Source organism: Colobus angolensis, unplaced genomic scaffold (assembly GCF_000951035.1).
Source record: "Colobus angolensis palliatus isolate OR3802 unplaced genomic scaffold, Cang.pa_1.0 Scaffold536, whole genome shotgun sequence".
Taxonomy (NCBI): domain Eukaryota; kingdom Metazoa; phylum Chordata; class Mammalia; order Primates; family Cercopithecidae; genus Colobus; species Colobus angolensis.
In genome coordinates, this window is record NW_012118888.1 from 695,086 (window position 1) to 709,394 (window position 14,309).

A 14,309-nucleotide genomic window follows, 5' to 3' on the forward strand; every position below is an offset into this window, starting at 1 on the left:
TGTTCTAGTTTGATTGCACTGTGGTCTGAGAGACAGTTTGTTATAATTTCTGTTCTTTTACATTTGCTGAGGATTGCTTTACTTCCAACTATGTGTTCAATTTTGGAATAAGTGCGATGTGATGCTGAGAAGAATGTATATTCTGTTGATTTGGGTTGGAGAGTTCTGTAGATGTCTGTTAGGTCTGCTTGGTGCAGAGCTGAGTTCAATTCCTGGATATCCTTGTTAGCTTTCTGTCTCATTGATCGGTCTAATGTTGACAGTGGGGTGTTTAAGTCCTCCATTATTATTGTATGTGAGTCTAAGTCTCTTTGTAAGTCTCTAAGGACTTTATGAATCTGGGTGCTCCTGTATTGGGTGCATATATATTTTGGGTAGTTAGCTCTTCTTGTTGAATTGATCCCTTTACCATTATGCAATGGCCTTCTTTGTCTCTTTTGATCTTTGATGGTTTAAAGTCTGTTTTGTCAGAGACTAGGATTGCAACCCCTGCTTTTTTTTGTTTTCCATTTGCTTGGTAGATCTTCTTCCATCCCTTTATTTTGAGCCTATGTGTGTCTCTGCATGTGAGATGGGTCTCCTGAATACAGCAAACTGATGGATCTTGACTCTTTATCCAGTTTGCCAGTCTGTGTCTTTTAATTGGACCATTTAGTCCATTTACATTTAAGGCTAATATTGTTATGTGTGAACTTGATCCTGTCATTATGATGTTAGCTGGTTATTTTGCTCATTAGTTGATGCGGTTTCTTCCTAGCCTTTTACATACACGAACATTAACTTACATAAAGTAATCTCTCTGCCACTGAATTCTTAATATCTCAGCCACATAGCTGGGTAGACCATGTTAAGATGGGGCAAGTGCATTTTTCCCATAGGACCTGGAGAAATAAAAAATATAATTTTATCCTACCATTTTCCCTTTTGAGGTGGAAGTGCAGAATTTGTAACACAGAACACGAATGGACATGTGAGGCCACAATCAATAATACTTTGTAGGTGATGCTGTGGCTTCCTGTTGCATTATGTCAGGAGGCAAGGTTGTCTCAGTATGGCTGATACTGAATTTTATCACTTGCTTAGGGTGATGACTGTCAGGACTTTCCATTGTAAGGATATCAACCATCAGGATTAATTCAAAGTCTTTGAGCTGGTGGCCAGCTCATTGCTTTGATCGTGGCTGTGGGTGTGGGGATAAATAACAAATAATAGTAGGGGAGAGAATATTTCTAGTACTTTAGTTTTCTCTTCTTTTGTGTCAAAAAATATCTTTCCACATAAACAGTGTTATAAGTCGTTCTCAGCTTGGCCTATTAATATCTGCTTAACCAGAAATGTTGCCAAAATATTGCCCATGCATCCTCACTATGTTTACAGTCATTCAGATTAATTACGAGAAACAGCACTGCTTACTCTTGTCTAGAAAACTAGCTACCCTTTATGGCATTGTTTCAAAGGAAGAATGTACCCCTGCTTCTTTGCAAACTTTGGTTCATGACACATTTTAAGTTGCGATATGTGTGCTTATGGTCACATGGAATCATATCTTTAAGGTCTACTAGCTTATTTTATAATTCACAACATACACTAATTAAATATTTCTCTTTTTTTGTGAAACAGTGGCTTTCAGTTACTAAGATGGCATGAAGGACTTGGTCTTTATTTTCCCAAGTGGGTAGGTGTGTCTCAAGTCAGTACCTCTGTAGTTTTATTACCAGTCCATAGAAGCTATTTCAGAAAAGAACAGCTGTCTTTTTCAGGTGGATTTGGCATATTCTAGCGAAAATCAGGTTAGTTCTTCTCTTTTTTTTGTTCTTCAAGGAGCTTCTGTAAAGAGAAAGTGTGCTATTGAATTCTAGGTGTTTCTCATTTCCTCGCTAGTATATAACTGACATCCTTAGTGCTGAATCTTTAGTTGAACATTTCCACTTATAGGAAAGACTGGCCTTGCAAAATGAAAACATGAGGAATATTAGGAAATGGTGAGTAATCTGATTTGCCTGTGATCGCTGGTCAGAAAGAGAAGTTGTAGAATTTGCAACTGTAAAAGTATATCAGGAACAGATTGCAGAAGGCCATGAGTGTCAGGCTTAGGTGTTGGAATTTTATTTGGTTAGCTATGAAGAGTTATAAAAGGTTTGTGAGCGATGCAGAGACATAATCTGCTCAGTAATTCCAAATTTTTATTATTTAAAAAAATCTGCTTTTTCCCAGGAGATATGTGGTATAGGAAAAATGCCATCCTTTTAATGAAGTAAATCTCTTTCCTCTTTGGGATATTGTATGAACTGCATCAGCAACTCGACATTTGTGCCTCTCCTGCTTTCCCTTAACGTAAACACACCAGGATCCTCAATGAAGGATGTTGGCAGTGACAGCATTAGTTTAACAACTTCATTGAGGATTCTCCAGATGGTCAGTGATCTTGACTTTCTCCTATAGCCTAAAAGATAATATATTTTAAAGATTTTTCATTGCATTTTCAGGAGTTTGCGGGGAAGTTAATGAACAATCTTCATTTACAAAACAATTTTGTATTTATTTATTATCTTATTTACTTTTTTATTTCCAAAGTTTTCTAATGTAGGTTATTGTTATCCCCATTTTACATATATATCCCCATTTTACATATCCCCATTTTACATATTTTACATATATTTACAGGCATACCTCATTTGATTGTGCTTCGCTTTATTGTGCTTTGCGGATAGCATGTTTTTTTTACAAATTGAAGGTTTGTGGCAGCCCTGTGTTGAGTGAGTCTATTGGTGTCATTTTTCCAACAGCATGTGCCCACTTTGTCTCTTGCTGCATTTTGGTCATTCTTGCAAATTTTCAAAGTTTTCATTATTTTTTCTGTTATGGTGATCTGTGATCGATAATCTTTGATGTTATTATTTTAATTGTTTTGGGGCACCATGAATTCCACTCATGTAAGACCGTGTACTTAATTGGTAAATATTGTGTTTGCTCTGACTGACTATTCCACTGAAGGGCCATTCCCCTGTCTCTCTCCCTCTCCTTAGGCCTTCCTTCTCCCTGAGACACAACAATATTGAAAATAGGCCAATTAGTAGCCCTGCATAGCTTCTAAGTTTTCAAGTGAAATAAAAAGTTACATGGCTCTCACTTTAAATCAAAAGCTAGAAATGATTAAGCTTAGTAAGGAAGGCATGACAAAAGCTGAGATACTCTAAAAGCTAGGCCTTTTGTGGCAAGCAGTTAGCCAAGTTGTCAATGCGAATGAAAGGCTTTTGAAGGAAATTAAAAATGTTACTCCAGTGAGCACATAAATGATAAGAAAGTGAAACAGCCTTATTGCGAATATGGAGAAAGTTTTAGTGGATAGAAGATCAAGCCAGACACAACATTCCCTTCAAGCAAAGCCTAATTCAGAGCAGTGCTATAACTCTCTTCAGTTCTATGAAGACTGGGAGAGATAAAGAAGCTGCAGAAAAAGTTGGAAGCTAGTGGAGGTTGGTTCATGAGGTTTAAGGAAAGAAGCCATCTCCGTAACATAAAATGCAAGGTGAAACACAAGTGCTGACGGAGGAGCTGCAGCAAGTTCTCCAGAAGATCTAGCTATGATAATTGATAAAGGTGGCTACACGAATAAAACATTTTGGTAGATGAAACATCCTTCTATTGGAAGAAGATGTCTTTCAGGACTTTAATAGCTAGAGACAAGAAGTAAATGCCTGACTTTGAAGCTTCAAAGCAGTGGCTGACTCTTGTCAGGGGCAAATGCAGTTGGTGACTTTAAGCTGAAAAGCCCATTGCTCATTTACTATTCTGAAAATCCTAGGACCCTTAAGAATTATGCTAAATCCACTCTCTCTATGCTCTGTAAATGAAATAACAAAGCCTGAATGACAGCACATCTGTTTATAGCATGATTTACTGAATATTTTAAGCACATTGTTGCAGTCCTCTTCCCAGGAAAAAATACTCCTTTTGAAATGTTATTTTTCAATGACAATGCACCTGGTCACTCAAGAGCTTTGCTTTGATGGAGCTGTGCAAGATGAATGTTTACAATACAACATCCTTTCTTCAGCCCATTGATCAAGAAGAAATTTTGACTTTCAAGTTTTATTATTTAAGAAATACATTTCATAAGGTTATAGCTTCCATAGATAGTGATTCTTATGATGGATCCAAGAAAAGTCCAGTGAAAACCTTCTGGAAATGATTTACCTTTCTGGATGCAACTAAGAGCATTCGTGATTCAGGGGAATAGGTCAAAATACAAACATTAACAGGAGTGTGGAAGAAGTTCGTTCCAGTCATCATGGGTGACTTTGATGGGTTGAAGACTTCAGTGGAGGAAGTAACTGCAGATGTGGTGGAAATAGCAAGAAAACTATAATTAGAAGTGGAGCCTAAAGTTGTGACTGAACTGCTGCAGTCTCATGAAAAATCTTGAAGGGATGAGTTGCTTCTTACAAACGAGCAATGAGAGTGGTTTCTTGATATGGAATCTATTCCTAGTGAAGATTCTGTGAATATTGTTGAAATGACAACAAAGGATTTAGAATATTGCATAAACTTAGTTGATAAAGCAGTGTCAGGGTTTAAGAGCATTGGCTCCAATTTTGAAAGAAGTTCTGCTGTGGGTAAAATGGTACCAAACAGCATCACATGCTGAAGATAAATCCTTTGTGAAAAGAAGAGTCAATTGATGAGGCAAACTTCATTGTCTTATTTTAAGAAATTGCCGCCACAGCTGCTCCAGTCTTTAGCAACCACTACCCTGATTGATCAGCAGCCGTCCGCACTGAGGCAAAACCTTCTCCTAGCAAGAAGATTATGACTTGTTGAAGCCTGAGATGATCGTTAGCATTTTTAGCAATAAAGTGTTTTTAATTAAGATATGTAAATTGTTTTCTAGACATAATGCTATTGAACACTTAATAGGGTGCTATACAATATAAACATAACTTTTATATGCACTGGGAAACCAAAATATTTGTGACTCACTTACTTGTGATATTTGCTTTATTGCAGTGGCCTGGAACCAAACTCACAATATCCCTGAGATATGCCTGTAGGTCTCACAGTCAGTTAGTGGCAGAGACAGAACTAAATTCCAGTCATTTGATTCTAGTCCTGTGAATTTGCCACTGATCCATCTTTAAGGCTAGGAAAATGACTAAACTTGCATAACCTTCAGATAGTGTATTAGTAACATCATTTTCATTTTTTAATGGTGAATTATTATCATATTTTATCTAACCAGTAGTGCAAATATGAGGTGCAATGGACATGTTTTAGTGTCACTCTCATTAACTTGATAAGCATATAGCATCAAGCAATTAGTTTCTCTCTTTGGTGTTGGTATCTTAGGTGTCTCGTGTAAAATGAAGGGAGAGAATTATACAATCTCTAAGGTTCTCCATAATTCTGACATGCCATGATTCCTTTTTTCCCCAAACTACCTTTGAATTCAAACATTGCAATTTAGTTACTGAAGAAGAAAGAGTTCTATTTAGGCTGCAGATTAAATCAGCTTCCCCACACAATAATTTAGTGCACATTAGGAGAAAAAAATCAATAATAAAGAATAAAACCATAGAGCAATATATTGAAAATAATTTGGGGATGATATTTAGCATTGATTTTTATTTATTTATTTATTTTTTTGAGACAGGGTCTCGCTCTGTTGCCCAGGCTGAAGCGCAGTAGCGTGATCTCAGCTCACTGCAACCTCCACTTCCCGGGCTCAAGTAATCTTCCAACCTCAGCCTCCCCAGTAAATGGGACTACAGATGTGCCACCATGTCTAGCTAATTTTTGTGCTTTTGGTAGAGACAGGATTTTGCCATATTGTCCAGACTGGTCACAAGCTAGCATTGCATTTTGACTTAAAAGTTTCCAACATTTTGATGAAGAATGATGCTAAGATATCAACGGTCAGCAGGAGGAAATGGAAATGCATTCTCATGGAAGCTAGTGTTTCAGTAAGAGAGAAAGCACAGTGTATTGGTCTATATTCAGGATTTTAAAGAATTAATTTTTCATTTTTGTGGGTACATCATAGGTATATATATTTATGGGGTGCATGAGATGTTTTGATACAGGCATGCAATATGAAATAATCACATCATGGAAAATGTGGTATCCATCACCTCAAGCATTTATCCTTTGTGTTAAAGCAATCCAATTAGTTATTCTAAAATGTACAATTAAATTATTACTACTGATGTCACCCTTTGTGCTATCAAATACTAAGTCTCATTATTTCTATTAGTTTATACACATTAATCATCCCCACTTGTCCTCAATCACTCCACTATCCTTCCCAACCTCTAGTGACAATGCTTCTACTGTCTATATCCATGAGTTCAATTGTTTTAATTTTTAGCTCCCACAAATAAATGACAACATGCAATTTTTGTCTTTCTGTACCTGGCTTATTTCACTTAGCATAATGATCTCCAGTTTCATCCACGTTTTGCAAATGATAGGATCTCATTATTTTTATGACTGAATAGCACTCTATGGTGTACATGTATCACATTTTCTTTATCCAGTCATCTGTTATGGATATTTAGGTTGCCTCCAAATCTTACCTATTGTGAACAGTCCTGTGACAAACATGGATGTGCAGATACCTCTTCGATATACTGATTTCCTTTCTTTTGGGTATATACCCAGCAATGGGATTGCTGGATCATATGGCAGCTCTATTTTTAATATTTTGAGGAACCTCCAAAGTCTTCTCCATAGTGTTTGTGCTAATTTACATTCCCACCAACAGTGTATGAGGGTTCCCTTTCCTCTACATTCTCATCAGCATTTGTTATTTCCTGTCTTTTGGATATAAGCCATTTTATCTGGGGTGAGATGATATGTTATTGTAGTTGTGATTTGCATTTCTCTGATGATCAGTGATGTTAAGCACCTTTTCATATGCCTGTTTGTCATTTGTGTGTATTCTTTTGAGAAATGTCTATTCAAATATTCTGCCCATTTTTAATTGGATTATTATACTTTTTTCCTACAGATTTCTTTGAGCTCTTTTTCTATTCTGGTTATTAATTCTTTGTCAGATGAATAGTTTGCAAATACTTTCTTCCATTCTGTAGGTTGTCCCTTCAGTTCGTTGATTGCTTCCTTTGCTGTGAAGAAGCTTTGTAATTTGATGTGATCCCATTTGTCCATTTTTGTTATGGTTGCCTGTGCTTGTAGGGTATTGCTCAAGAAATTTTTGCCCAGACCAATGTCCTGGAGATGTTCCCCAAAGTTTTCTTGTAGTAGTCTCATAGGGTGAGGTCTTAGATTTCAGTCTTTTAATCCATTTTGATGTGATTTTTATATATAGCAAAAGATAGGGGTCTAGTTTCATTCTTCTGCATATGGATGTCCAGTTTTCCCAGCACCATTTATTGAACAGACTGTTTTTTTTTCCAGTGTATATTCTTGATATTCAGCAATTTTGGATTAATATTAATATTTTAGCTGTCTCATCACCTCTCAGGGTGATTAAAAATTATGTCCAAGGCTTTAGTATTCTCATCTGCAGATCCATCTAGAAAAGGTAATCTCTGAAGCCTTATGTATTTTCCCTATGATTCTATGAGGATTCTCCTTTCTGCCCCATCTAGTAATTCAAGATTTTTTTTTCATTCAGTTTATGAATCTACTTCCAAGAAACTGAATTAGGCTACCCAGGATCAAGATCTTCCACCGTGAGAGCTAAGGGATAATGAGAAAGGGGTTTGTATGAAATTAGTTGAGCTGCCACAGCCCTTCCCCCTACAGCCCATGTCAGATGGATCTAGACCATTGGTGGCCTGAGCCAAGGGTGGACTGTCACCTGACAATGTACCTGTATTTATCTCCTCAGCATACTGATGTCAGTTTATTAGTTCTGCACTACAGTTCCCTTCTTTCTTCCCCCTTCCCAATGGGGCAGCTGTATCACTTCTTGTGATCTGTCCACTAAAGCAGCCAGTCTTGTCTACTGTTGACTAGGTTCCAGTTCCTCTCTGGCCAAAGCTTTCCTTATGGCTTTTGTCTGATGAGGGTGCCAATTGCTTGTTGTTAATATTTATACTTAAATAATGCATTCGAGTGCATAAACCACTAGTCTAATAAAGAAAAAACACACTTTGAATGCTTCTAGATGTGAAGCAGTAGGCCTGATAATTTTAATATATTGTACTTTTTAACTTTAATACAACATATGTGTGAAGTTATTTTAATTTTAAAGATCCTAAAGCTATTACTAGAGGTGTTATATGGCTTGCCTAATGTCATACAACGAATAAACTCAAATGCATGTTTCCAGACTCTTTAAGCCTGCTTATTTTTTCCCATGTGTATCTATTATATAACTTGATTATTTCAGCAACTCCATAAGTTAAGTAGGGGAAGGATTACTTGCTTTGTTTTACTTTATTTTGCTTTCTGCTCCATCATAACACCTCGAACAGTAATAGACATATAGTTAATAAAAATGCATTGGATGATTAAGTGAATTAAATTAGGTTTATAAATTAAGTTCAAACTCACTTGGTTATCAGCTACAGTGTGGCAGTTTAGAGTGAGAACTATTCAAATCAGATGTTTATACACTTCTGTAAGTCTTTCTCAGGACCTTTTCAGAACAGGAGCCTTGTTCACTGTTAGGGATAAATATTATGGGGAAGACATATTGATGTTTATACTATTCTGTAGCTTTTTCTGAGGATCTTTACAGAACAGGAGCCTTGTTCACTGCTAGGGATAAATATTAGTGGGAAGATGTACTGACTGTCTCCTAAGACTTCTTCTTAACTAGAATCTTGACTTTTATAGCCCTGATTAACTGGATGCTAGGAATAGTTGTTATATATATATATGTCAACTTTCTGGGTTCAAGTTAAGAATGAGGAAAAACTGAGACTTAAAGACATACAAGTGCTGGCCGGGCATGGTGGCTCATGCCTGTAATCCCAGCACTTTGGGAGGCCGAGGCAGGCAGATCACGAGGTCAGGTCAGGAGATCGAGACCATCCTGGCTCACACAGTGAAACCCCGTCTCTACAAAAAATACAAAAAATTAGTCAGGCATGGTTGTGGGCGCCTGTAGTCCCAGCTACTCGGGAAGCTGAGGCAGGAGAATGGCATGAACCCAGGAGGTGCAGCATGCAGTGAGCCGAGATCATGCCACTGCACTCCAGCCTGGGCGACAGAGCGAGACTCCGTCTCAAAAAAAAAAAAAAAAAAAAAAAAAAAAAAGACATACAAGTGCTGTAAGATGCTTAATGGTAGCCCCAATCACAAACACACCTGGTACTAGGACCCAGGATTTCTAGCTCCTAGTCCATTACTTGATTCCACACCATGCTTCTTGACCCTTGGCAAAAGCCATATCTTTTACCATATTCCTGTTTCCTCTAAACTACCCAGGGCCTTTATTTCTAGTCCTGTCAAACAGCACCGAGCTCCTCCTCAAAAAGTGAAAGTATCAGTCACAGTGCCTAAGCCTCATTAGGTGGTTAGTAAAGTGCATAGTCTTCAGAAAGACTTACAGAAGTAATCCAAATTGAAGAATCAGGAGGTACCTAAAGGACACTGGAAAGTTAGAGAAGTTGGATCATAGCCTTATGCCTGCCTTTCACTAGCAATATGACTTTGGGGAAATTTGGTTTCTTGTCTGTACTTGTTTTCCTGTGTATAAAATGAGAGTGATTAAGGCATCTCGTAACAGTCTTAAAGTCTGGTAGCTTTAACATTTGATGAACTACTACTGCTTGGTTTCCCTATCTCCATAGGATGAGGGTAGAAGTAGACTATATACAATTCAAGGATCTGTCTGACCCTGTTTTTCTGTGAACTTAAATTTCTCTGGGCTAGAAGTGAGGTAAGTTCTCAGCAACATTTCCCTTCTTTATTTTGATGCCTGTTTAATCATGCAACACAATTTTATGAACCAACTGTATGCCGGGAAATGTTCTCAGTGACATTCTGTCCAGAATTTCTGCTTGTGTCTCTTTACTGCTGGGATGGGGCCAGGATATATGCCTGGCAAAGCTCATGCCAATGCTAGAGTAAGAGTTCAAGTATTAACCACACTGTCTGCCTCCTACACAAGCAATCATTGTGACAAATATGTAGTGATTGTTATTTTGGTTAAGATATAGGTCTATGTAATTGGCCCAGTCTATTAATTGAAATCTTCTTGAATTAAAATATCTAGTCATGTATTTTTTTTCCTGTTAAGGACTATTATTTTTTTTCTTTTCCTTACATTGCCTCAGGCTGTCTCCTAAGCACGCCCCGGATATTCCTGATGACAGCACTGACAACATCACTATCTTCACCAGAATCTTGGATCGTCTTCTGGACGGCTATGACAACCGGCTGCGACCTGGGCTTGGAGGTCAGTCCTTTTAAGATCTTTGAAGTCCTTTTAAGATCTTCTTCTCGGCCATTGTTATCTAAAAAGAGTTATAAGGTGCCCTCAGTAGTCTGTTGGCCAATGAGATTAATGTAAAGCTGAATTTCTTCCTTATGAGCACTGAAAATTAGTCATAATCCTTCATTTCAGTAGGTGATTTCTCTGGTCTGGTTTCAGAAGATTCTAGATTTTTGCTAGGTGCATATTGAGTAATACACAGATGTTCCATGACTCACAATGGTTTGACGTATGACTTTTGTCTTTATGATGTGTTTTTGGGACATAGCCCAATGGATTTAGACTTACGACATTTCCAATTTATGATGGGTTTATTGGGATGTGGTCTTATAAGTTGAGGAGCATCTCTACCTCAAGGTTAGACAATGCCCATTTCTAGTAACAGAATACCAATACCTGCCTGGATGACTGGTGTGGTCCAGGAAAAGCTGAGAAACATGCCTTTGTTTTCAAAATCCTGAGCATATATCAGCCTGACACTCCAAAAAGGAATAATCCACTGGCTATGTGAGATCTTAGTTGGTTATCAGTTTAGTATAATCAGCAATATGATCACAATAAGGTAAATGTATTATAATATATCAGGGGCTATTATAAATTCACAAAATGTAACCTAATGCTATTTTATAATTTGTACTCCATATTCAAAATCTTCCAATTATCCCCAAAATGTACTTTATGGAAATTTTCATTGATTTAGGATTCAATCCAGGATTATGCATTGCATTTATTGTTGTGTCTCTTCAGCCTACACTCAGCATTTCTTTGTTTTTTATGACATTGATGAGATCTTCCATATTCATTTTCAAAGTAACACCATAGGAGTTAATTATGTCTTTGTCAGCACATTACTCAAGAAGGGACTTGATGTCTGTTTGCCCCATTACTGGTAGTGCTAATTTAGATGTTTACCAGGTTGCTGCACTCTAAAATTACTATATTTAAAGTTTATAATTAATATGTAATTTGTGGAGAGATGTTCTGACACTATTTTATGCCTTTTCCAGCTTATACCCAACAGTCTTAGCAACTACAGATTATCTTTGTGAGACTAATAACAATTATGGTGACAAAATGGTGATTTTCTAAATCTATTATTAGTCTACACTTATTACATTACATTTTATTGTAAGAAAAAAATCTTTTTTTCTCTTTAATTAATTAGCTAATGTCAGTATGAATGGATTCTTGCTTTATTTGATGGATTACAGACATTAATATCATTCATTTCAATAGACTATATTTATTTTGACTAAGGTTTTTGCTAATAATTTCCCATATTCCCTAGTGGAAGCCTATTCCATTTGGCTTTTGTTTCCTTTTGATATGCTCTCATTTTTTGAGTACTTTCTTATCATATGGCATGACAGTATATTCCAGACTTATTTTATACTTTTGATAATCCAGCCTTGGAATTAGTCATTTTTCCAAGCATAAATGGTACCTTTTGTGGGAAATTACATTTATAATCAAATTTCTGGCTGCTAGGTGTCTCATTACTGCTAGGATCTCATTGCTTCCAGGATTTTTCAGTAGATAGAACTGGGAAAATAGCAAATGCACACACACTCACACATATACACACACAGATGTATTGTATATATGTATGTATATGTGCATATATGGCAATGAGTTTACACTGATACTACTAATCGCAGTCCAGCAAGTACTTTTAATTGATACATTTACCCATTTGTTTAATCCTACAATATACAAAACTATTTTGAAATTACTATAACCATACTACTACAATAAACACATTAAGTAAAGTTAAAGATATATTTGCAGTTTTTTCATTGTGTTTTGATTTTGGACTAAGACCATATAACACCTGCTTTTATATAAATAATGGTTTTGAGTAGAGAAGTATTGAAGGAAGAGAGACCAGTCACAAATTAATTGCAATTTTCTAGGATGAAAAGAATGACTATGTGAATGCAGAGAATTTGGTGACTGCTTCGATTATGGGGTTAGAAAAAGCGGAGGAGAAAGGGATAACTTCTATGTTCCTGGCTTGTATGGTTGGGTGGTGCTATTTTCTAAAATAGGGAAAACTGGAGGGAGAATGGTGCAATTTCATTTTGTTTCTTTTGGATTTGGGGTTGGAACAATTAATATGGAAAGAAGAGAAAGAAAGTAAGGACCAGATTTACTCTCTCATCTTAAACAACCACAAAGAAATGAACAAATATATAGTGTTTTACAGAAATCAAACAAAGGCAGCACAGGATATTGATTCCTGAAAGAAAGAAAACAAACAAGGTGAGCTCTGTGATTGCTGATGCTTAACTGACTGGAGAAAATTTTTAGGCTACAGTGCAGGGAGGGGAACCCAAATAGTGTCTGGTGGACTGTTTCAGTTGGGAAGAAGTTGAGAAATTGGGGATGCCAAGGTTATTAATTCATAAGGCAGAGGAGAAGATAGAGCTGCATGGAGAATAAGAAGTTGTGGAGAGAGAGAGAAAGAGAGAGAGAGAGAGAGGCAGAAATCTGTAGAGGGTGCTTCACAAGTTTTCAGGTACATACTGCTTACCTCGCAACTCAAGGATGAGGAAAAGACCACTGAAAACAGTGGGTAAAACTAAAACATCAGGGTTTGGAATAACTTGTGTTTTCACCAACCAGAGTTTCCACCACTCTACTTGGTGGAAACACTTTTAACACATGGTACATGGGGTAGGGTACTCCGAAGAATATGGCCTCAGTGGCATGGCAAAATTATCCCAAGACTAAAGGCTGCTGTAGTCCCACCTGACAAAGGTTAAAATCAAGCTTCAAAGAATTTAACTATTTCTAAGTAACTGAACATTATCTCAGAACAAAAATCAAAAAATATTTATAGCAATACAAAAATCTGATATCTAACAAAGTGGAATTCACAATGATTCCAGTCAAAAGTTTCCAGTCAAAAAATTTGAGAAAAATTTCCAGTCAAAAATCACCAAGCATGCAAAGAAACAAGAAAGTACAACCCAAAAAGGACAGCAACGCTAATGAGCCTGAAGATATAGCAATAATAATTAGCAAAAACAAGACATAGAGAGAAATAAAAGACTGAAAAATGAAACGGAAATCAGTGCACTCTGGTATAGCTTCATGTAGTCTAATGTAACTGTAATGGGATTATTTGAAGGGGGCAGAAAATATACTTGAAAAAAAACTGGTCAAAAAATTCTGACTTCTTGGGCAAATGACATTAACAGACATTTCTCAAAAGAATATATATAAATGGTTAAGAAACATATGAAAAACTGCTGAACATCACTAATCATCAGGGAAATGCAAATCAAAACCACAATGAGATACTATGTTCCTCCTGCAAGAATGGCCATTATTAAAAAGTTAATAGGGCCAGGCATGGTGGTTCATGCCTGTAATCCCCAAACTTTGGGAGGCTGAGGTGGGCAGATCACGAGGTCAGGAGTTCCAGAGCAGCCTGGCTAATATGATGAAGCCCCGTCTCTACTAAAACTACAAAAACTAGCCAGGCATGGTGGGGTGTGCCTGTAGTCCCAGCTACTTGGGAGGTTGAGGCAGGAGAATTGCTTGAACCCGGGAGACAGAGACTGCAGTGACCCGAGATCACGCCACTGCACTCCAGCCTGGGCAACAGAGTGAGACTCCATCTCAAATAAAATAAAATAAAATAAAAATAAAAACAAAAATAAAAGTAAAGTCAGGCTGGGCATGGTGGCTCATGCCTGTAATCCCAGCACTTTGGGAGGCTGAGGCACGTAAATCACAAGGTCAAGAGATCAAGACCATCCTGGCCAACATGGTGAAACCCCATCTCTACTAAAAATACAAAAAACTTAGCTGGGGGTGGTGGTGTATGTCTGTAGTCCCAGCTAGTCAGGAGGCTGAGACAGGAGAATGGCTTGAATCCGGGAGGCAGAGACGGCAG

General features: G+C 37.2%; 1 protein-coding gene across 1 annotated transcript in view; it reads left to right on the plus strand.

Moving 5' to 3' along the window:
- GABRA3 (gamma-aminobutyric acid (GABA) A receptor, alpha 3) overlaps nt 1-14,309 on the plus strand; it is a 316,184-nt gene that overhangs the window by 106,573 nt on the left and 195,302 nt on the right. Inside the window, exon 3 of the mRNA XM_011961129.1 lies at nt 10,248-10,369. Within this exon, the coding sequence (XP_011816519.1) occupies nt 10,248-10,369 (122 nt within the window). The remainder of the gene's footprint in view (nt 1-10,247; nt 10,370-14,309) is intronic.